General features: G+C 44.4%; 1 protein-coding gene across 2 annotated transcripts in view; it reads right to left on the minus strand.

Moving 5' to 3' along the window:
* Mme (membrane metalloendopeptidase) overlaps window positions 1-24030 on the minus strand; it is an 83943-nt gene extending 59913 nt beyond the window's left edge. The window contains exons 1-3 of one of the 2 annotated variants that reach the window (XM_040754357.1): window positions 23890-24030; window positions 19435-19604; window positions 18712-18747 (exon numbers count right to left, since the gene is read on the minus strand). In XM_040754357.1, the coding sequence (XP_040610291.1) occupies window positions 18712-18747; window positions 19435-19594 (196 nt within the window). In that variant the 5' untranslated portion in view covers window positions 19595-19604; window positions 23890-24030. Of the gene's footprint in view, window positions 1-18711; window positions 18748-19434; window positions 19605-23145; window positions 23365-23889 lie in introns of those variants that run through there. The other variant, XM_005077929.4, reaches the window with a different exon arrangement.
* Window positions 24031-24461: the final 431 nt, after the last annotated feature.

Genomic DNA, 24461 nt, shown 5'->3' on the forward strand with positions numbered 1-24461 from the left:
TACTCTGTATACATCTGTACTCTCAATAAAGAGATTCATTTTTGGTGGCCTGGCTTGCAGAGTAATTACTTTGTAACTGTATTTCACATACAGATGCTCCCGACTTACAATAGGAGTGCATCCTGATACACTCATCAGATGTGGAAAATATAACTAAGTAGCAAACACATTTAATACACTTCTGCTACTTAGTGTCATAGCTGAGTAACACTGGAACTTAAGAGTGTCAGAGCCATGATCACATGGCTGACTGGGAACTCACTGTTGATGGCCAGCATTTTGGGAAAGTGTCATTCAGACTATCACTAACCAGAGAAAAGACAAAAATTCAATGCATAATTTTCCAAGAATGCTTGTTCCTTTTATAACACCATAAAGGAAAGAGAAAAGTAAACCAGAAGGCCCTATGTTAGATCTCTTCGCAGACACTGGCTATTTCACACCTCGTGCATAGGCTGCTTTTCATTGCTGCGACCAAAATACCAGACAGGAGTTACTAAAGGGACAGGGACTTGTTTTGACTCCATTTCGTTCTGGTACGGCAGGGAAGGCGTGGCAGAAGGAGCTCAGTGAGCACCATGGTAGAGCACAAGCCAAGAGAAGGGGATGGGAACTCTGTTGTTCATCTTTTTTTCCACCTTTCATTTTGTCTGGGAACATAGCCCATGTGATGGAGCAGGTCCACATTCTAGAGAGGTCCTTCCCCTCCAGTCACTCCTCACTGGAAACACATACCATAGACCCAGAGGTGTGCCTCAACCTCCCTGGCGATCCTAAACTCAGTGGAGTTGATGATGGAAGACTAATTACATCAACATGGTTACGAACACACACACACACACACACATGCTCACATGAACACGCACACAGGCACAAGCTTATACACAGTGAGCCTAGAATCCATTCATGATCAGATGTAACAGACAGAGGAGAAATTAGAGGGACTTCCAGGACATTTACAGGTAATCATCCTAACAACAATGGAAGCCAACATTCACCAAGCACTTAGTTTCGCGCTAAGTATGTTTGTAAATACTTTGAAGTGTATTTTCATTTAGGTTTTTATGGCAAATATATTTTTGTTGTCCTTTTGATGTATAAACATTCTGGATGAATTACTTTTATGCCAGAACACGCCACTGGTAAATTGGAAAGTGGATCAGACACACCAAGACCCACAGTCTACATTCAAATAGTGGATAGGGTGCTAATTTTGAAAGCAGTCCTGCACAGCAGGGCTGTATGGCCAAGGCCACTGAGAAGAATTGAAGTGGGCTGTCTGGTTTAATTGGAAGCTAATGTTTTCCATATGCCATCATTCTGCCGTAGTCCAGGTAACACTGAAGAATCTCGAGAGCCTTACAAAAGGAGGAAGAAAATCAAAACCGCGGAAGCAAGCAAGCACTATCTAGCAAGCCTTGTCTTCTTAGACACTCAAGCGAGTTCAATTTCTTTTGATATGCGTATAGTTAGATGTGGTTTTTCACCTCTTTGGCCCTGGATTTCAGAATCTTCTATTTTAATGGTCCTACAATGATAATCTGCAGTTGGCTAGCCCCAAATAAGAGAAATAATTCAGGCTTATCTCATAGTCCATTTCAATGGATGGCTCACAGCCAAGAGTGGGCCAACAGGAATTTCCCTCTAGGGACTCCTTCAAAATTCACAACCAAGACACAATGCCGATCATGAAGGAAAGCAGTGTCATGGTGTGAAGTGCTGTGAGTCTAAAAATAGTTCTTTCTTTTTCAGGTGTAATTTGCATTTTTGAATGCTAAAAGACTGCTGGCAAAAAAAAATCTATCAGGACTTAAATAATATATCACTTAAAATAAGTTATCAAGTTTGCTGTTGCTTATAATGATCATGAATAATAATGTTCCTTTTAAAAAAAATTGAAGCTGTGGAAGGTCATGAAAAGGCCGCACTGTTCCCTTGGTAACACTTGGGGCGGATCCCAAGCTCCTAGGCCCGCCCATGATCCCCTGTTTTAAACAGGTAATTCCGAATCATGTGTGGGTCAAAGATGAGCAACGGACTTCAGTGACACGCAGTCACTTGAGAGGAGCTCAAAGCAGTCCGCCTTGGTGCCAGCTTTTGCTAGGGAGTGGTACAGAAAGAGGTTGAGCCGGGTCAGGATGCTTCTGGAGCAGCGCTGTCAGATGGTAAAGTGGCCCCTCCCTAGCGAGGGCTATTAAAACCGAGTGTCTATTAATAAGCCCAGAACTGGGGTGATATAAGGCTGTTTAGCTCCACACATTCATATTTTTAGTAAGCAAATAGCCCTTTTCTATTATAGAAGACCCAGAGGACTATGCTAAATGACTTGCCGTCTCCGAAAGGTTTTCTCCTCGGGAATAATGGGGCAGACTCTCAAACTTTTCACTATATTTCAGCAAAATTTTTGAGTACCACCATTGATCCAATACTCGCTGGCACTGGGTATACTTTGGTGGGTATACTTTGCAATCCCTGAGCTAGGAGAACTGAAGACTTCCGTCTGAAATAAGACGATTTCTTTTATGTTGCATGGAAGTGGACTCTGATACATGGTCTGTAATTCTCTAACTCACCCGCTGCTCAAGAGACATGAAAATTCCTACTTTATACGTCCCTTAGTGTTAGTTGTTAGCAACTTTGCTCCTGGAAACAAGGCAGACGTTCATGAGCAGGGCGTTGGTGGCGCACACCTTTAATCCCAGCACTCTGGAGGCAGAGGCAGGCGGATCTCTGTGAGTTCAAGACTAGGCTCCAAAACAATACAGAGAAACCCTGTCTCAAAAAACAAAACAGAAATGCAGATGTTCAGGTACATCAGTGAGGAATTTGAACCGGCATTTCGTGAGTGATGCAGACAGGGATAGAGAACTGTGGTTCGTGAAAGCAGCCAGGCTTAACTACATAAAGGTATCCCAAGCCACAACTCAGGGGGTTAGCTAAAAGAGAGCAGAAATAAATAACACTGAGAACCACGGGCAGAGCAAACGGGAGCTGAAGAGGGAAAACTGGGCTGCCTGAGACTTTGGTCCCAGAGCCTGGCAGGTCTTCTCCAAGTTAGAAGGTTAGCTGAAAACTCCCCACAGGTAACCGGGCGACTGTGGGAACAGAGACATGCGTGAGTGCAGGCACTGTTCTGTTTCCTCACGGAACCAAGTCTAGCTTGGGAGGACAATTAGCAAGGTGAATGAAATGACGGGGAGGAGAGATTGCCACTATAGGCACTAGCAAAGGAAGATGCACCAGCCAGAAACCGGCTAAACCTTGGAACCTTCATAGGTAGTACAGAACTAAGAAGCCTGACTTCCATAGAGAGGACAACAGGAGACTTGAGAACACATCTTCAATGCCCAACTTGTGTACCGGGTACCCTGACAAATCGCCTAGCAAAATCTAATGGCTCTGGGCTTCAAGAAAAGGCACCAGAGAGCCTGCTCATATACTCCACTAAGTTCTAATAACGGAATGCTATGTGTGCTGTGAGTTGCTGGCAACACGTTGAAGAGTAAGATCAAAATTATTAAACTTACATTTTCGTAAGGGGCACAAACCACACATTGGACAACTGGCACCTCTGGGAGAAGTATGTAGGGTACTCTGGGACTGAAGGAAACCCCTGCCTGGTAGGGTATTCATGATAGCTAAGAAATAACTCGGAATGCATCTCAAGGTGACCCAAACAATAGGAAAACACTGGTAAACTGTGAGAACACTCAGAGCAAAGGTTTGAATCCCACCACCCCAGTACAATAAAAATCTAGTCTATTGTGGATACTCCCAAAAAGGCCCTTTGTTCTACAGCTAACTTACAGTAAATTGTCTCCATTTGCTGCTTGTAAACTAAAGTCCACACACAAATAAAAGATGTCAAATAGAAAAAGACTTTTCAAAATGCTCACTTAGTTGAACAGGGACTGTCTGAAAATTTTGGACTTTCAAACATTAATAAGATTATTTGGTTTATTAAATAAGGGAAAACGGATTCCTCCCTTCTTCAGAATTTCCAAATTCATAGGGGTAGTGGCAGTTAGCTGAGGGACTGGCAAGACCTTGGCTTTCTGTGCTGGAGTGCAGAGAAACGGTCCCTCCCAATGAAGGAAAATGTCTCTACGTTGAATGTTTGCCATTTATCTACAAACCGAGCACAGGGAGATGGAGTCAGACCAGCCCGGTGATAGGGCATACTGTTTCAGGAAGATTATAAGTGATTGGTCCCGGCAGAAGCTCCCCACTGAGAGTGACAGAAAGCAGCAGGCAGGCCTGGAGTGAGGGAAAAGAAGTGATAACCAGCAGTAGCGGGTGTGGAGCCCTCCGGGAGGCTGGCCCCAGCTCTCCAGCTCCTGGGAAAAGGTGACGAGGTGAGGAGTGGCTGATTCAGTCCCCCAGGACACAAAAGCGGCTCCCTGGCCAGAACTGGGGAATGAGGCAGGAGCGAAGCCCTCAAGGGACCAGGCTGGGACCCAAGGATGGGAGCAGGGGTCAAAGGCAGCTAGGCAGTGCAGGGGTGACTGGACACGCAGCCACCGAGCCACTGACCTTGGTCCCAGTGAGTGCCAGGCTGCAACGAGGCTGAGCCCGCCCTTAGGTCCCACATGGAACGGTGCCTCACCCTCAACTTTCCAAATCTCCCCACTGCTGTGCGACGCCTTTTTTATTATCACCCTGGCTGGGGTGTAGTACGCAGAGATGAAATTTCTACCCCTTTGCTACTCTGAAGCTAAATGGACCCATTATTACAAAACACATGCATGGTGCAATTGACAAGTCCTTTAACTGGAATCCAAGAATCAAAATAGCAATATTTGTGACTGAGGAATTTATTTTAATCACCATTTCACTTGCAAGTTTCATCTAAATAAATTCATTATACCAGAAAATTAAGCCAAAGAACTTAACAGACCTTGGGGGGAGGTACTTGGTCATCCGTCTAATTCTAAGTTTTTGGCAATTTGAGAGTTCAGTAAGAATTCCTGGTAGACGGTGGCGGTGCATGCCTTTAATCCCAGCACTCAGGAGGCAGAGGCAGGTGGATCTCTGTGAGTTCGAGGCCAGGCTGGACTGATAGCCTCCAAAACAATACAGAGAAATCCTGTCTCGTAAAACCAAAACCAAAACCAAAAAAAAAAAAAAAAAAAAAAAGAATTCCTATTGCTCTAGCTAGAGGAAAATTTTTTGAATTAGAGCTGTGCACTGTTCTACACAGTGGATAATATCTGGTCTGAGAGTAAGACTCACTAGCTCCTTAGAGGGGAAAGAAATGACAGGAAGTGCTTAGAGGACTATGACACCCCGGTGGAGAGTTTGCTGACAGCTGCATGTGGCACCTAGGGATATGACCTCCTCTGACCAGCCGGTGCCCTACACACTGCTGTAGGGCCCACGCCACGAAGATCAACAGAGGCAGCAAAGCATGGCAAATGCTCTTCTCTCAGAGGAAGACACACATCTGAATAGCCAGGGAAGGAAAGGTAAGACGGCACAGAGATGGATTCTGGACCCCTGGAGCAGGTAGAAAGACTGCGTCTCCACCAGCCCAGGGCAGCGTGCATATGCCAGGCTCTGTGCCCCTATCCAGGCGCATGACGCCTCTAAGGGACAGGAGGACACCAATCTTCTTCATCTTCTTTTTACACGCTTTACTTTTCGCTATTATTGGCTTTAACTCAACATTTTTTATTTCTGTCTTACTTTATACTTCACCATGCGATATAAAATTTTAGTCTATTTCCCCTTTTCTCTTTCTTTCACTTATCTAATATCTAATTTTGTAGGCCAGCTTTGTCTGTTTTCTCTTTCTTTTTTGCTTTCTTTTCTTGACCCAGGCTCTCCCATAGGGTCTAGGAGGGCTTGGGCTTGTGGTCTCCCTGCCTCAGCCCCTTGAGTACAAGGATTGGTTTGGGTTGTCGGATGTGTTTCTGTCTCTTTCTCTTCTTATTCTAACTTTGGGTGTCCCCATCATTATTTACTTCTGCCTCCTCTATTTTTCTTGACTGCCCTAAGACAAATGGCTAGCCTCACTGTGCTTTCCAGTCTTTGAGGGCTGGCTCTTTGAAACGAGAGTCCTGGTATGTACCGTGCTGACATTGTTCTTTCGTTTCCTCAAAGCTTTTGGCGCAGAAGGGAGTGACTGACTTCAGTTGATAACTACAGGGCTACCCATTATTTGTGGTTGCTTCTTTGTTTAACATTAGCAGCATTAACGTGTGAAGAAGGCTACACCACCAAAAGGGTAGCAGGGTCAACGGAACCTCTATCAAAATTAATGCTGTTCATCACAGAAATAGAGAGAAAAAAAACCCTAAGATTTTGAACAGTCCAAGACATCTTGAGCAAAACCACCAATGCCACAGGTTTAACAGTGTCACTTAAACCTAACTTCAGACCGCAGAGCCACGGTAACAAAGGCAGCATAGTGCTAGCACAGGGACCGACATACGGACTAATAGAACAGAACACGTCACCTGGAAACAAACCCACACAGCTGCAGTCACCTGTCTGTGGACAGAGGTGCCAAAAAAAAATGTACGCTGGATAGAAAGACGCCACAACAAAGAGTTCTAGGAACACTGGACATCCACTCGTCAAAGAATGAAGCCAGCTACGCTGTCTCCCTGTCTCTCACACTACCCAAGTTAGCTCACCGTGGGTCAAAGACCTTGATGTAAGACCTGTAGTTCTGAAGTTGTTGGAGGAAAACCCTATGATAAGACAAAGTCCATGGCTTTGTAGAAAGAACCTCAGTAGCTCAGGAAATACTCCCAAGAATTGACAAATGGGATTATGTGAAATCAAGAAAGCGTCTGTCTGAGTGGAGTAAACAACTGGATGGAGACAGGGGAAAACCTTCGCCAAGTACACATCTGACAGAGACTGACATATTAAACATATAAAGAACTCAACCAAAACAATAACAACACAAAAAAAAACACATAGATAACATCCAAGTACACATGTGACAGACTGATACCTTAAAATATTAAGAACTCAACAATATGATAACTAAACTAAAGAATAATAAATAATGGCAGTGAAAAAAAATAAGACAGACAGTTCTCAAAAGGTAAAGTATCAATGACCAATAAACATATAAAATCCTTATATCGTAACCATTGAGGAAATCCAGTTGGAAACTACACTGTGATTCCATCACCACCCCTCAGGGTGGCTATTACGGAGAAAACAAATGACAGCAGATGCTGGGGAGGTTGCAGGAGAAAGAACTCTTTACCCAGAGCTGATGGGGGACGTAAGTCAGCACAGACGCAATGGCGGTTATCATGGGTGTTCTTCAAAACACCAACAACGGAAGTACCACCTAATACAGCTGTACCAGCCCTGGAAATGTGTCCCTAGGGATCTAAATTAGCACTGGGCATTGACACCCGCAACACCCGTGTTTTGCTGCGTTGTAGTGGCCCACCAAAGCCGATACAGAACAGCTAGGTTTCCATCAGCAGATGCCTGGATAAAGAAACACAGTGGGTTTTTTTTTTCAGCCTCAAAGAAGAAGGAAATGATGGTGTTTGCTGGTGGTTACCTGATAGCTCGTTTCAGCTGGGCTTCCTGATCAGATAGCCAGCACAGTGACTCTCACCCATTCATTATCATCAGGGCTAAGATGCTGGGATCAGCCTCCTGGGTTGAGTAGCCAGGGCAGGGAGAGGGGAGAACCCGACTTATGAATTGCGACAGTTGTTTGCTTTCTAAATTCTGAAGAAAGATCATACCTCCGAGAAACGCTTAAACAAGCACGTGAATAACTTCCTGATTCATTTTGAGGTTTTTTTTTTTTAATCTAGAGTACAGAAAGGTAGATTTCAATGGATCCTTAATAGTTCTATTATCACAGAGCCCCATAACAATATGCCAGGAGGGAGGCCTGCCTGCCAGTATCCTCCCTGGTCCTCCTGTTTATGCTTTTGAGTGGTACAATCACCTGGGGGCAGCAAGTGAACCAAACCCCTGATCTGTATGAGACACACCCTGCGAGTCTCATATCTCAGTCTTAATCAGCAACGCTTCCCTCCCTTCAAGGAGGTGGCTCCCGCAAACCCACCGCTAGAAGGAAGAAGGGCTTGGCTTGAGACGGAAAATGCAACTAATTAGAAAGGCATTTCTGAAGTCAGTGTCTCCAAGAAAGTGTGAGGGTATGAAATTCTGAGGCTGCTCCCAGAAGTCTCTTTGTAGCTCTTCTGGCTTAAGCAAAATGGCCTTCCCCGGAGCTCTCTCTCTCTCTCTCCTGTGTTCTCTCTGTGCAGCAGTACTCAGCGAAGACTTCAACAGGCCAAACCGGCGGCGGTCATTATCACCGTGCCAAAGCCGCATCCACAGTCTCCAAGGCTCTTACTGTAGCTTCCGCCACTCAACCATCCGGGCCTCACCTACTTTGTCTGTCATCCCCTGACTCCTCCAGACAGACAGTCGTTTCTGCTTACCAAAGGCTTGGGCACCCTCCTCGCAGTCTCCTCTCCCACACCTGCCTTGGCAGGTGGCATCAGGGACGCGTGTGCGCAGCCGCTGCAATCCAACTAGGAGTTTCTTGACTTTGTGAACACCCCCCGCCCCCGATTATCACCTCTACTCTACATCGGTGGTGTGTTTTCACAGCACCCTGATGTGACCGCTGGTCTCTTCCACTTTGCATCCACTGCAGTCCACTTCCAGGAGCAGATCCGACCCGTTTGAGGACCAAACCGTGAAGCAGCAGCTGCTCGGTTTCCTTGTGCCTCTGGTTCCACGTGTGCAGGCGTTCAAAACGGCATGGACTCCAACGCCCAGTGACAGAGGAAGGAAGAGGAGACCCTCTGTCTATGGGGACTGCTGGCCGCACTCCCCCATAATCTTTTACTTGCCTATAGAGATCATCATTTCTCCATCTTCCGCCAGAATCCCCGACTTTGTTCTCTCTGCTTTTGGTAGTATCTTACTCTGGCTCTCAACTTGGTTAATCCCAACCGTCACTCTAAAACTTTGTCATCTGCTTTTTCATTGCTTGGGTGACCTCTTACCTGGATGGCTGCCTTTCAGCCTTTTTTATTGCTCAATTCTTTCGGTCTCTTTTGAAAGAGTTATTTTTTTCCTCCTTCTTATTTCCAAATATATTGCTTTATACCATGCCATTCTGGGCTCCTGTATCTATCACCTTCCTGGGACTCTCAACTGTATTTACATGGGCTAATGACTTTATCTTCAGCTGAAGTTCCACTAGGGAACCAATTACAAGGACCTCAAATTTAAATGGCCTCAAGGTGAATCCCTGCCTGTAAACTGCCCCACCTATTAATTTAGCTCTTCCTTGGGTAAACTGACTTGGCTGATGGCTTCCCTTACCATTTTTCTACTACCAGTTTTCCAAGCCAAAGTCCTGCACTAATTTTTCCTCCTTTTTTTTTAACTACCTGCTTCTCTGAGCACTGTATCTAATGAAGTCTACAAAAAAACGGTCAGCAACTTGATGCACCTCGAAAAACGTAACCTCATAGCTAGGCAACCATAACCCTCATCCCGTGAGTGCAGGAGGCATGTAGTTCCTGCCCTCAGCCGTCCTTTTGCTACAACAAAACATACAGTGATTCCTCAGCAAACCAACGTCATTGGAAACTTACCATTCTCTGACTTCCCACTGCTGCCGACAGGCGTCCCAAATACCCTAATGCAGGCTACACGATACAGGTGATGCTCACTAGCCTATGCCAACATTCAGCAGCTGCCCGTCTGTCCCCATCTCGCCTCTTCATACGCACCCTGTATACATTAGCTTTCGGTGGCCCAATCTTGCCAAGGGCTCCCTCATACTCTTCCGTGAAAGTAGCCCTTGAGTTCCCCAGGTATTTCCAAGGTCTTCCTCATTAAAAACCCATTCCCACCTCTGGGAAACCTTCACCTTCATCTGATTATGAAGTACTTTCTTTGAGAAATACAAACGTTTAGGCAATTCCTGTGCATGTAACTTCTATGTGTTAAGTGGAGTTGCTTTCCCTCCTCATATAAAAACAAAACAAAACAAAACAGTAAACTGGAAAGACAGTGTGTGGGGGGGTGAGGATTTTAAAGGCTTCTCAAATTATTCCACTAAACCGGCACAGTTAGAAATCATGATTGTTTTTGTTTGTTTGTTTTGTTTTCCAGACTTCTTTGCACAGACCAACACCCCAGGAATGTGCTAAAATTACAACCTCAGATTCAGTAAGGCTGGGGTAGGGCCTGGCATGAGCAGTTTTGAAAGTTCCCAGCTGAAGGTGATGTGCCTTTTCCAAGCCCCGAACTCTGAAGAAAGAATATGGCCATTTCCTCCTGCCTCAGCCCTCTGCGTTGCTTACCTCTAGAATTTAACCAGAGGTGAGGGAAGAGCGAGCATTAAGGGCTTAGCTTGGACAAGCACAGGGTAGCTAGATTTTTCTAATGAGGATGTGACAGTTGAAGGTTTTGCTCTTTTTTTTTTTCTTCAGGAAGCAAATATAAGTGCTCACTTCTGGCTGAGCTCATTTTTAAGCTGGTCAAAGCCTAAACTGTCACACCCTGTGTAAAATATGCATGGCAATCAAAGAAAATGGCAAGAAAGGATAAAACGTTCTTAATCTTAGAGCATCTAAAATTGGCCTCCCTTGTTTTTCTCTGTGTGTTTGTTGTTGTATGTACTTCTACTGTCACAACTTTTATTTAAAAATAGTTTTGTTTGATTTTTTCAATAAAAGTGTTTAAATGCCACATTTGTGATTCTTCTGAAATAAGATATTAAATGAAATATACCTGAGCTTACTTATACCCACGGCTCATCTCCCTGGAAGATGAGCAGTATGGAATGGGCTGTCATTTGTCATTGCTTTCTGGCTGTAAAATGAGGCCTTTTTAATTTCAGTTTTGTAGATAAGGAAAATGAAATGCCGAAAGCCTAAAATGACTTAATTAAGATCACACACAATAACACAGGATGCGGCCAAAACTTACATCCCAGCTCTCTAATGCTAGAAGCTTCTTACTGGAAAAAACAAGGCAGGAAGCTTTCAAATTACTATGCTTTAATTATTCATGACATTTACATCTCTTTTAAAACGAAGTTTTTTTTTTCCTTCAACTTCTCCTGCACGTATCTCTTACTGGAATTGAATCTTTTCATCTGATTATTAATTGACATTACTCCTAAACTGTGTATCAACAATTAATCAAAGTGGGCGTCCTGGTTTGATTTCTGTTGCGGTAGTAAAACACCATGACCAAGCCAACTTGCAGAAGGTCTTATTTGGCTCACAGGCAGGTTACAGCCTATCATAGAGGGGAAGCCAGGGCAGGAGCTCAAAGCAGAAATTTGGAGGCAGGAACTGAAGCAGGTGTGATGCGGCAGGGCTGTTTTCCTGGGGCTTCCTCAGGTATGTCCAGGCCCACCTGCCCACAATGGGCCAGGCCCTCCCACAGCAATCAGCAATCCAGAAAATACCCTACAGCCACACCCACAGGCCGATCTGATGAGAGATGTTACCCAATCAAGATTCCTTCTTCCCATGAACGTCTAGGTTTGCGTCAGATTGACAGAACCCAGGACAGTAGCATTTCAGAGACATGAGAAACAATTTCCTATTTGTTTGATGAGAAAGGAAAGTGAGGGATGAGAAAAATGCTGACGATTCCCTTTAATACAAAGAAGCCTTATAAGTTACACGTTAAACAGGTGTGGCTGCCTCCTAGCAGTGGAGCTGAAGAGTGAGCCTTTTGCGTCACACGTAAACCAGGTCTTATTTCCCGAGGATGGGCCTTTGTGCCTGGATCACTGTGACTTCTGTGTAACTCCTACCAGTCTAGTGCACATCATACCTCTGTAAGTCTGGATCTCAGGAGACGGCAACCACACCTCCAGTACCCGATCCTGAAATAATTTTAACTCCCTAGTTGAGTCTCCAGACACGTAATGATGGGCTCATTCCAAGGGACACATCTGTAGGTGATTTCTGAAGACACTGGACAGCATTTTCACACAAAACTAAGGTGGCTGTGATATCACAAAGCAGTGTAGTCCCAAGGCATGTACATGTGTTTACGCTGTATAGGTGCTCCATGAATAATCAGGGCACCACAATTCTGCACACCGCTGGCCAAGCAGTAGCAGTCACTACAGGTCTTTTGTAGTGAAAACTCGGTGGTTAATCTTGTGAGCCAGCCGTGACAATAAATCCTTGTTAAATATGTATTTCCATCTCACATTTGGAGAAAGCATTTATATCCTCTTTTCTCGAAGATGCGGCGGAAGGATTATTTTAAAAGGGAGACTACGAGAGTCCGGATTCCAACCAGTCTAAGAACAGAATAAAAATGCCCTTCTCCTTTGCTAAGTGGTCTTAAAGAATGACAACTTTCAAGACTTATGGAGGTGGGCAGTTTTCTTCTTACGGTCCTTTTCAGCTTCCCTCAAGTGACACGTCAAGTCAATCACCGTGAGCGGCACATCAGACTCAATGTTAGGAAAAGAGCACCAGGCTGCCTTTTCCCCGTACGAGACCAAGCGGGACCCTTCCTTCAACAGCATATGGATCTGTCCACGCCTCTCACTCTTTTCTCTGTGTTTATAAACCAGGACCCATTTACAGTTTACATCCGGTGTCTTTACAAATACATGATTTTCGAAAGCTTTGAAACTGACATTTGAAGTCTAAAGAAGTCTACTACGCACTGCTACCCCCTCACACACTAAATGGTTAACTTAACTTACCTATATTTTCCATCCCTTGGCCACACATAAAAAGTTATGGAACACTTGTGTTTATCTTTTTCATGGAGGATAAGTGTGTGTGTGTGTGTGTGTGTGTGTGTGTGTGTGTGTGAGAGAGAGAGAGAGAGAGAGAGAGAGAGAGAGGGAGAGAGAGAGGGAGGGAGAGAGAGGGAGAGAGAGAGAGAGAGAGAGAGAGAGAGAGAGAGGGAGAGAGAGAGAGAGAGAGAGAGAGAGAGAGAGAGAGAGAGAGAGAGAGAGAGAGAGAGAGAGAGAGAGAGAGAGAGAGAGAGAGAGAGGCAGGGATAATTTGATCCCTTTCTTGCAAAGGATTTAATTAGTAGGTGCTAGTTATTACTGGACACATTCTAAGGAAGCATAAACTCAAAATTGCTGTCAGTGCTGTATCAAGGAAGTCCCTGGAAGTAAGTTTCTGTGTGCTACACCGAAACCAGCAAAGGCTTGCTTTGGTGTTTTGTTTTTTGTTTTTCTCTCCATTTTTTCCAAACTCATAATAAAACCCATCATCTGCCCTAAAAGGTTGGTACAGGGCTTGCAAACCTTGTGAGTCAGCCCGCAGCCCTTCCTGTATTGATGTTCTTCTGCCATCCCGATGCATGGAGTCTTCACTGTGCAAATGGGCAGACAGCAAAGACAGGGTCTCCAGTGAGTAGGGACGCCCTGCTGCTGCCAGACAGCCAGTTGGTGCTAAGACACTTCATCTGGGGCATCACCACCATCTGGCATTTATCAAAATGACCACACGTTTTGATACATTTTGCTTCGGGGTTATAGGTCAAGCCATACCAAACAAAAATGATAATTAAATCAGGATGTAAATTATTCATTATCTCACTGTGTTAAATGTTTCAAGTGGACAGAACATCCCCTTTCCTAGTGTTGGTGACTAAATACTCATCAAAATCTGCCTGCTAAGCAGCGAAGTAAGTTCCAGATTGTAGTCTGTCTTTCCTTGTGTTCATCTAGATCTCCATGCTCCCAGGCCTTTTGCTTGGGGTTCCTGACAACTGAGCAGTGTATATAACCTGTACAAGAGCCTCTACACTCCATTGATCATGTGTCTTCACCTGGATTCTCTAGAACCTGTACAGTTTAGGATCACACTGCCAGCAGTTGCTTCTTTGGGTCCTCCTGTTTTGTTCACGACATGGCCTTTGCATATGTCCTCCAGAGGTACGTGTATTTAAATTCAATCCCCATTGAATTGATCTATGGCATCTAGAAGCGATACCTTTGTAAAAAGATATCTTGATCTGGCCAAGAGGATGAAGCCCCCATGACAGCTTTATAAGGAAAGGAAAGATGCCAGAGTACACGTATACTTGCTCCCCTTGTCTCCTCGGACACGTTAGCACTTTGCATGTATGAAGGTGATCAACAGATGCCCCTTGAGCACCAAGAACTGTGAGATGGATAAACTTCTCTTCTTTGTAAACACACTAAGCCTCAGATATTTCATTACAGTGATGCAAAATAGACTGATAGACTCGCCTGTGTTAGAGAGGAGACATCTATTCCTCTAAATTATTATACAAGCACAGAGGTTGCAAGTCTCAAACCTTCCCCAATCTCCTTTGAAACAACATAGAGAAGGGTTATGAGGACAGGCTCTGAGTCATGCTGCCTGGGATGGCATCCTAGCCCAAGCCTTTCCATCTGTAAGGAGATATAATGGTATACACCTCAGATTTACTATCTTAGAGTTCTAGACATCAGAAGTCTACAAAGGGTCAGAGGAGCTAAATTTCTTCTGCATGCTCTGGGGACAGACCCTCTGTCTGCTTTCCAGCTTCCAGTGGCCGCATCCTGTGGCTGTAACTCTGAGGTCTCTGCTTTGGCTGCTTCTGCTGTGCTAGGGATTCTCCCTTCGTCTTATAAGGACTTTTGTAGTTACACAATAGCAACCAAATCATACTACATCTTCTTTCCATTTCAAACCCTTTAGTTCAGCTACACACATACACCACCCCGCTTTTTTTTAAGGCTCTGTTAGCTTATAAAGTGATTTGTAAGGAATATATAAGGAACCAGGTGTAAGCCTCTTTGGAGGGATATTATTTTGCTTCACAAGACAAGCTAAAAAAAAAAGAACTGGTGACTTCAGGTTGTTTAAAGCAATGCTATCCTATCAAAGTGATCCTGCCTTTAAAGGGTATTTGGTAACATACAAGGAATTTCTTTGGTTATTGTAATGGTATGGTAGAACTTGATGCTGAGCATCTAGTGGCTAGAAACTGGGGATGGTACTCAGCATTTGAGAATGCCAGTATTCTCTGGTAAGAGCTATCCATCCCAAAATGTCAGCAATGATGAGGTTGAGAAACTTTGATTTAAAGCATATGATTTTGGGGGAAATCTTTTGAGTTAGGAAGGGTTATAATGCAAGAAAAAAGTCAGTTCCAGAATTTAGAATTATGTAAGAAGTCTAAAGAATCACACGAAAGCTCTGTCTCTCTTAAGTTTTTGACACTTCTAAATGTCTCATAAATGATAAATGACATGCCTTTATACTAGAATTTCCAGCCTTGTCTTAACTTGTTACTTGTTGAGTAGTATTTGTTTTATTGGAATCTGGCCAACCCCATGAACTCATCAAGTTAAAAGATGCATTGTAAACATTACTTTATGTGTGTTATAAAATCACAGATGCTCAGACCCAAAATATATAAGCCACATAGACCTCAGTAATCAGTTTTTTGTCTTGGTGTGACTTCCCTTATATTCCTGGAAGGACACTTGCTAGGAAGTTCCTGTCCACTGGGAGAAAAATTGGAATCCACTTTCAACTAAAGTAAGCATCATACCTATGATGGGGAATGGTCTTCTGCATATATGTTTGTCTTATTGGTTGCTAAATAAAGCACTGTTGGCAAATAGGGAAACAAGATGGGTGGAACTAGGAGAGGTGGAAGATTCTGAGAAACGGAGGCACAGTCAGTCACGATGTAGGACTCGAGAGGAATAAGAGGTCTGGACCCTTTCTCCCATAAGAGAAGACCACGTGGAAATACTCAGATTAGCAGCTATGGGTTAATAATTAAGTCAGAGCTAGCCGACAAAAACCCTAGCAAATGGCCAACAGCTTCATAATCAATACGGCGTCCTGCGTGTTCATTTGGGACCGATGCGGCTCTGAGACCAGGCTGGCAGGGAGAATGCTCGCTGCACACCTACTTCTCCAATGCTCAAGAATTTCTGTGCTTGGGTTTAAGCTTTTCCAGTCATTTAATGTGACTGTAAAATTGCTACTCAGATACTCCACTGTTTTCAACGTTATTTCTTCCCATCTTCCTTCTCTCCATCTATCCTGCTCTCCTCATTCTTCTGTATTAACTCCCTCAAGTCAAAGACTTTCTGTAGAGTTTTCTTTGTCTGACACAACTTCTAAAGGAATGTGTCTTTTCAGTGACAGAAATATTTCTAAGCCAATATGGACCCTTCCAGCCCCCTTCCTCTCCCCGGCCTTTCTCTCTGTGTGTGAGTCTGTATATCTCTCTGTGCATGTATAAGACGATGGGAGAGAGGAGGACGAACATGCTGGTCCTTGAGGCGAGGTGCCTGCCGTCCTCATCTTTATCCCTAGGGGAAAATAGTGGCTCTGGATCTGAATCAAGTGTCCTAATGGCTTGTAGACCAACCGAGCAAAGTGATGAGAAGCCCAGCTGTGCCAGCCACAGAGGCTGATCCTGCCGCACACGTGTCTGTGCCAAGGTAATGCTCTTAAAACGCTTTACACTTGCCATGAGTTTTAGGCTATAACTAAAGAATAAAGGTTAAATAAATCGTGGCACTTGGTACTTGCCAAACATTACTTAAAAGCCACATTGCTAAATATCAAGTCACAGGGAAGGTTTCAGGCACCCAGGGTCAACTTCACGAGGTGCGTACTACTATGAGAATATGCCGGATCCCTGAGGGTTAATCCCCTACACAAGTTTATAAGCATCTGCCTGTGTAGTCAGAGAATCCAGTTTCTTCAAAAGCAACACACACAGAAGAAGAGTTGATAGAAGAGAACAGAAAACCTGTAGATTAAGAGATTTAAGGGACATCTCGAGCGCACCAAGGACAGAGGAGCTAACCATTACAGGTCAGAATGGAACTGTAAGTTTCTCAAAACGGGAGCATATGGCAGGCAGGACAAACTTGGCAGAGGGAGAGGAGTAACGAGACCCAGGGAAGAAGGAAATGGCAATTTCAGCAGCCTTAGCTCATATTAACTTCACTGCAGTGACCCTAGGCATCTCCCAATCAGTGTGTCTATATAGTCATTTCCCCGGGGGAATAAAGACATGCCGTGTTTCTGGGTTAAAACCACTGGACAGGAAAGTACACGCTGTTAAGTTCAAGAGCAAATGGCTGTAATCCAACCTATAAGCAGGTCTTTCTTAAGCTCTCTGTGTCAAACGTCGTGATGGAGGGCGCATGACTATTACGACGGACGCCGAGAGCAAAATACCTATTTAAAAAGCAATGCGGACAGCCAAGGGGCATACGCTCAGCACATTAGAGCACAGCCTAGAACCCGAAGGTGATTTCCTATCATTATCTAGCAAAGTTTAAAGAATAACAGAACAATCAGATAGGAACACATCCAACTGCCAAAGGTTAAAGAGCGTATCCTAGGGTGTTGTACCCAGATGCGTCTTCCTCCTCCTTGTAGAAGCTGTTTTGTGACAGCGCAGCGATTGCTGTGACTTAACTGTCTGCATGTGTTTCTGTTCTCTCCCTTTTATTTTCCTTCTACTCTAATTATGAATGTCTTCTTAGATCCAGCCCCTGTACCCACTCTTTTCTTCTTTTGGAAACTCAAAGGGTTCCAAGGTTCCCGCTGTCACCTACAAACTGAGAGGCTCCCAACCAAACACCTGATTCTGGGACCCCACGCGTGACACCCCACCTGCAGGCTAGACATGGCTTACAACGCACATCGACAAATTCTGTCTCCTTGCTTCTGTACTCCCGTGACACTGGACACCATCCTGCCCCCAAAAAAACCAAATTCCAAAGTCCTTTGGATTCCAACGACATGGTATCACTATAACTCATCCATCATTTCAACAACTCCCCTGCCTCACTCACCCAGCGCACCCTCGGCCCCTGTCCCAGCGCCACACCAGGTTTAAACACAGACCAAGCCCAGCAGCTCACACGCCCGCCTTGCTGGGGACATCTCCCACTTGCTCTCCCCTCTCACATGACTGCTTCCCACTCGGTCCACTCAGAAGCATCCCTCAACTGCTGTTGCCCAATGACTCCATCGCTTCTCACCGCCAAAGACTACCCACGGATTTTTCCAAAGCTTTGCGGGAAGTGCCCCTACCTATCGAGTTACATTTTCGCTGCTTTTCAAGAACATGATGTTTTTCCCCTTTCTTTCCATTTTTTAAAAATGCTACTGATTATATCTAAGGCCGGATACGGGCCAAACGCTCTACCACCAAGTTGCGTCTTCCATTCCACGTGATTTATTTTATTTTCTTCCTTCTTGTTTGTACTTTCCTCTTCTATACGTCCCACTCCCCCCAAAAAAAAAATCTTGTCTCACTTCACTCCAATGCCCTCCTCACACCTTTACTTTTCTGTCTCTGCCTCTGTCTCTGTCTCTGTCTCTGTCTCTCTCTGTCTCTGTCTCTGTCTCTCTCTCTCACATGAAGGACATGTCATTCTTGACTCTCTCATGACTAACATGTCATTCTTTCCTTTTCATGCCCCTCTAATGATTTATATGCCTACTCACAAGCTCACCATTCAGGTGTTCGTTTTCCTAACTACCTAGTAAGCTCCACCAAAAACATATAATTTGCTATCATCTTAGAGTAGTGATGGTTTTCTCAAAGAGCTTCAGTTGATTAATTAACTAGTTAAATGCTTTTTGCTGTGTTAAGTTTAATGAGCAGGCATGTGAGCAGAGCAAACACAGACACCTCCGTTAACATTTGCTTCCAAGTGTTGTATATTAACTATAAACTAGTAAATGAAAAGCAGCTTCTTACCTGATTTTATGCAGTCTGATGATTTGCAAATGCCATCTAGAAGAAGGAGAGTATATGTAGAAATATTGGTAATAAAACTGTGCAGCTTATGTTTACCTTTTGGTTATTAAAAACATATGCCGATTAAATAAATAGAACATTAAATATTACATACCATTTTTATTACTTAAAAACTAACAGAAGAACACAAAGGAAAATGCTGAATTTAAGGACGACTACAGAGAGAAAGTGTGCTATTATACCACATTCACCAGCTAAACTCTGGGAATATTAAATTAAAACAGCTGAATGCTTCATTCATCATGCTGTAATCATGTTTTTCCATTAAGGAGCCAGTCTTTACTAATCCCTATTGTGAAAAACTTCCAAGACTCAAATTAGACTTCTTAGACTCCTGTGAAGCCTTTTAGGATTTCAGTGACACAACAGACATTGATTAATGGCTATTGCTGAGGTTTGACATAAAACTGTGTATGTTTTAATCAAATAAAATTATACAGGTCTCACACACATAGAAATACTCAACGCACTTGACATTTAACAGCTCAGCTCACACATACGGACATGGGGCCTTACTCTAAGCTATTGTCTGACATACAAATGCTGCATCTTCTACGTGAATCTGCACACCATGCAAGCGTGTCTCGGCGTGTGGTAATCGCATAGGAGGGAGGCTCCGTTCCCTTTGGCACTGGTTTCCGTGTGGGTGGGGATGGCACTCACCATCATAGGTTGCATAGAGAGCGATCATTGTCACTGCTATGATGGTCAGGAGTAAGACAAGGACAGAGAGGCTGATCTCCAGTGGAGTCCATCGCTGTTTCTTCTTTGGCTTTGGAGTATTGATGTCAGTTATATCCATCTGACTTTCTGATCTTCCCATCACCTAAAATCTGTAAAACATACATGTAGATATAAAACGCCATAAGTAGATATAAAGAAAAATCATATGTACATATGTACACAGTTGATGTGGCTATAAGAAAGGAAGAGGTCAATTTATTTTAAATTAGAAAACAAACTGTTTGGAGTAAGTCAAAATATTAAAGCTGAAAGCAAGAAATATAAAAAATGTACATACATACATACATACATACATACATATGAATCTGGTCCCAGGTTCAAGCAACTTTTTATACTTTTTTATGCACATACACACACAGAGAGAGAGAGAGAGAGAGAGAGAGAAAGAGAGAGATATGCACCTGCAAGTGTTTTTTTTAAATGAATGTACATATGTACCTATCACTATAGATCCCAGAAAGAGAGTTGATTAAATACTTACTTCTGAGGTTCATGAACAAATAATTGCTGTACCATAATTAAGAAAGTTTTAAACTCATCCTTGTGAACTTTGGCCTGTCAAAGGTTAACTCCATATCTTGTTCCAATGGTTTCTTTTATAAGCAAAAAAAAAAAAAATCATTGACTAATTCCTTGAGGTTTTGACTAAACAGTAACATAAAATGCAAATACAGCTGAAAAGCAAAAGGAATAAACACTTGGAGTGCTTTATTTTACTTTGAAAACAACTTGTATGTCTAAAGTTCAAAATTACTTCCCCTACAGATAAGGGTATCTGTTAACTGGTTAGACAGCATTCTGAAAATGGTCACCCAATGGATAACAAGCGGCTTACATTTCAGGATGAAAGACAATTACCATATCAGTAATTTCATTTTGTGCAATGGAAAGAAAAAAAAACCAAACACGATTAAATAAATTCTCCTTTGGAGGTCAGGGTGTCACTTGTTAAACATATAGTTGACTTGTAATTAAGTTAAAAATATCAACACTTCTTTCTAACTATAGCTTCTGGAGTTCTTCCCAGGTGGCAGGTACGAGTCCTCGCGTCTCAAACATGTTGCTTGTTAATCTCTGCAGAGTGGATGCTAATACTCCACTTTTATGAGTTCGGGAAAGAACGCCTCAAACAAAGGGTTAGCTTTTTATGACTCAGTGCAAATTAACCATAGAATTTGGCTCTTAGATGAAGCAGTTTCCCATGCACTCATCGGCAAAGACTTTACGTGAGCAGCACTCCGTAGAAACTGAGGCACTTAAAGTGGAGTGACATAAGCAGAAAGTGACTAAATCCGAAGTGTCCTAGGGGAGACTCAGTGGGACGAGTAAGGGGTTTGTTTTCTTTAGTTTCTTATCAATAATAAACCACTATGGACATTAAGGGGCTGCATACAAATTTCTTGAGCGGTTTGTCCTCCTGATGACACGACGTTATAAGCAAGTACTGTCAAATAAAAATACTTTACTGGACAATGAAAACCTTGTCTGTTCAATAACGGTGGAATGTAATGTACCTGAGTGTTGAAATGTCTTATTTAATGGTTATGTAACTCGTGTTAGCTTAGCCTCGGGGCTCCTGGGGTGATGATATAGAATTGCATCGATCATATCACTATTTTAATAGTAGTGGTGGCTGGGCAAAGAAAAGACAGATACAGATTTAATACTTTGACTCTTAACGGAGAAGAAAACCTAAGGAGCAGTTTCCTCAGAACCCCTAGAATACTGGGATATTAATCACATCTGCTTATAGATTCCTCTTGAACGTGCCCCCACTGCCCTTAAAGGTTCTGCTGCCATAAGCGGCTGCTTTTTGTTTGTTTGTTTACTTGTTTTGCCTTTTTGCTATTGCTGCTGCTGTTTATTTTTGTTTTTGTCCTTTCTGGAAGCCTCAATCAGCTCCAGGGAGTCGGTAAAGTGGAGCTCAGAGTCAGAGCAGGCACTCCTTTATGGTCAAAGTGCTCTCTGGCGCCACCGAGCTTCCTGGTGGGGGAAAGCTAGTAGTCGGGCATTTCTTTCTCAGTTCTGGGTTACTGCTCACTGGCCCCTTTCATATCCTTGATCAGGGTGGGAAAGTAACTGAGTTCTTTAAGAGTTAGGCACCTAAGGCTGCAGGAATAGTTACAGGGAAATTAATAGATGATGTAAACAGGCTACTTAGACCTTTTACCTGCATCAGGGGGTTTAAAACCATCTTTGAATCAAACCTCTTTCTTTATCTACCAGAGAAGTTGTTGTTAAATATTTTGCAAGTTTTTCAGAAAAGTCCTCTTTCTCTCTTAATAATACTTTTCAGCGTTGTTCAAACACAGAAATGCTGCAACTTTAACTTCCTAATTAACTTTGTCATTCATTCCCAGTTAATTCTAGATGACGCACTATCTTTTTACAAGGACACCTGGGCCAGAATACATCGAGTGGAAAGCATCACAAATCTTCAGTTACCTAAAGAGCCCATCTAACTACACCCAAACACCTTTAAAATATAGGATGAAAGAGACAGGCAGACCAGAACACAAAACGCAGTGCAAAGTCAACACTTGTAGTAGAACATGTAAAAAGCATACCTAAGTTCTTAAAATATGTCCACTGCCCTGGAGTTACACTAAAACCCTTAAACTAAAAAGCAAACACCAACAAAGCAATAAGGGACCAGAGAACCTGGAGTTCACACTCAACAGAAACCCCGCAAATTTCAGCGTGGCAACAATCAGCAAAAGAATACAATGTTATTTTTGCTTGAGTATGAGATGCATTTCAAAGCATCAGCAAACCGTGAAATCGTGAACCATAACTGACCGGCTAAAGAGAAAGGAGGAGCCAAGCAATTCTCATCTCCAGGGCACATTAGGATATCATTACAGTGCTTATGTGTGCTAAGTCCCAGCGGTGGTGCTTTGGAATTACAGTGTGCATTAGTGGAAACCGAGGCAGAGTAAGGAGGAACCAGTTTCATAGTTAGACGGTGTCTGTGGAAGCTGAAAAGAAAGGAGTATTCAGAAGGAAGTGTGTTTCCCAGGACATTAACTAGTAGGTGAGTTATGAAAAGTCCCATCCACAATGCTCTCATGGACAGTGTAGACATACAACCAAAGACACACAACATAGCATCCAAAATATGGCCAAACATTTTTAGAGCTTAAAGGAAACAAACAAAAAAAAAAAAAAAGGAAAGAAAAAAATCCAAGAAAGTGCAACTACGTTCCCTCATGGCCAATCTGCAGCTTCCCAACGCTGACGCTGCAAATCAGTTACTACTTTTCAGTTTAACAAGAACCATGCGAACCCGCTTATGAACAAGGTATAGACTTGGCCAAGAAGCTCGGCGGAATACCCGGTTACAGTTACTCCTATTTTTAAAGACTACGAATAGATCCGGAGAGGTTAAAGCAAGAAAGGGTCTTTAAAAACTTCCATCTACAGAAGAACGCTCCCCACCCCGCGAGCGCGCCAGCCAACCCTTTGGGAGGTTTAAGCATGAATTATATAATAGGAAGCCAAGGTTTAAAGCACGATATAGAGATGGGATCCGGGAGAGACATTTAGGTTAAGAGAATGAAAAAAAAAAAAACTAGAAAAGTGAGTTAATTGAGGGGAGAGAACCCGATAGAAACTAAAATGAAAACAAACCTTGCTTTTTAAAAATAGAAATAAAAAACCAGTGTCTGTACAGCGGAATGGCCAGTTCCCAGCCCCCAAATCAACCCCGGTGCAATTGGGTAGCGCTGCTCTCGGTCACCAAACATAACTCCCAGGCGCAGGCTGCGGGGAGCTGTGAAAATGAACCTGGAGGTGACCTGACATCACTCACAGGGCCCTCCTCCAGGTCGCCCTGTCGGTCCCTTCCCCTCCCCACAGTCTCAGGTCCCAGTAGCGGCTCCCGCCCAGGACACGCCTCCTCCGCCCGCGGCTGTGGCCAGGCTCCGGGCGCCCGCTCCGCGCGGGACCTCCGGCCTCGGTCCCTGCTGCGCGCGTCCCCGGCCCCCGCCCACTCCGTCCTCCTGTTGCCCGTCCCACGGGCTCCCGACGCCCCCCCCCCCGGGGGGTGGGGACCCTGGTGCCGGGTGGCTCGCTCTCCGGTGACTCACCAGTGAGATCGGGGAGAAGTTGGAGGCTGCTGAGCAGACACATCCCGACCAATGAGCGCGCCGGCCGGCCGGCCGGGGTGGCGGCAGGCGGGCGGGCAGGCTAGCCCCCAAGCCCGGGAGAGCACCCACCACTCGGTGCGTCCCCAGGGTGCGCCCGAGCACCGGGCGCTCGGAGGAGCCGACGAGGCCGGAGTCGCGGGAGGTTCCAGGCCCCGCTAGAGCTCGGGGCGGGAGGGCACCGGGGCAGCCCTCATCCCTCGGACCCTCAACCCCGAGCGAGACTCACCCCTCGCCGCCGTGGCCGCTCAGCAGCTCACGCCTGCACTCGGTCCAGCTTCGCCCCTGGCACATCTCCGCGCCCCGCGCGCCTCGCGCTCACCCCCCGCCTCGCCGCACAGGACCAGCCGCGAGAGCAGTTCCTTGGTTGACCTGAAGGTTTCCGCCAGGTCTCCCAAATCCTAGCACACCACTGTAAAAGGGGCGGAGGGGGCTTCCCCTCCCAGTCAGTCCCCCACCTTGCCCTTCCCAAAAGGGCTTTGCCAGACATTCTTGGAATTGTTTAGCTTTGTGGCTTTCAAGACAACAATACGATGTCTCTGTGGGATTCTGTAGTGCTGATGCAGGCTCTCGTTCTCTCACCGACCAAGACCATATTGCTTCTCTTTCTGTGTTTGCTCTCCTCTCTCTCCTCCCTTCGTTTCCTCCTTTCCTCTCTTTTCTCTCTCCTCTGCTCTCTTCTCTCTCTCTCTCTCTCTCTCTCTCTCTCTCTCTCTCTCTCTCTCTCTCTCTCTCTCTCTCTCTCTCTCTCTCTCTCTCTCTCTCTCTCTCTCTCTCTCTCTCTCTCTCTCTCTCTCTCTC

Source organism: Mesocricetus auratus, unplaced genomic scaffold (assembly GCF_017639785.1).
Source record: "Mesocricetus auratus isolate SY011 unplaced genomic scaffold, BCM_Maur_2.0 Super-Scaffold_100011, whole genome shotgun sequence".
In the NCBI taxonomy this organism is placed as follows: domain Eukaryota; kingdom Metazoa; phylum Chordata; class Mammalia; order Rodentia; family Cricetidae; genus Mesocricetus; species Mesocricetus auratus.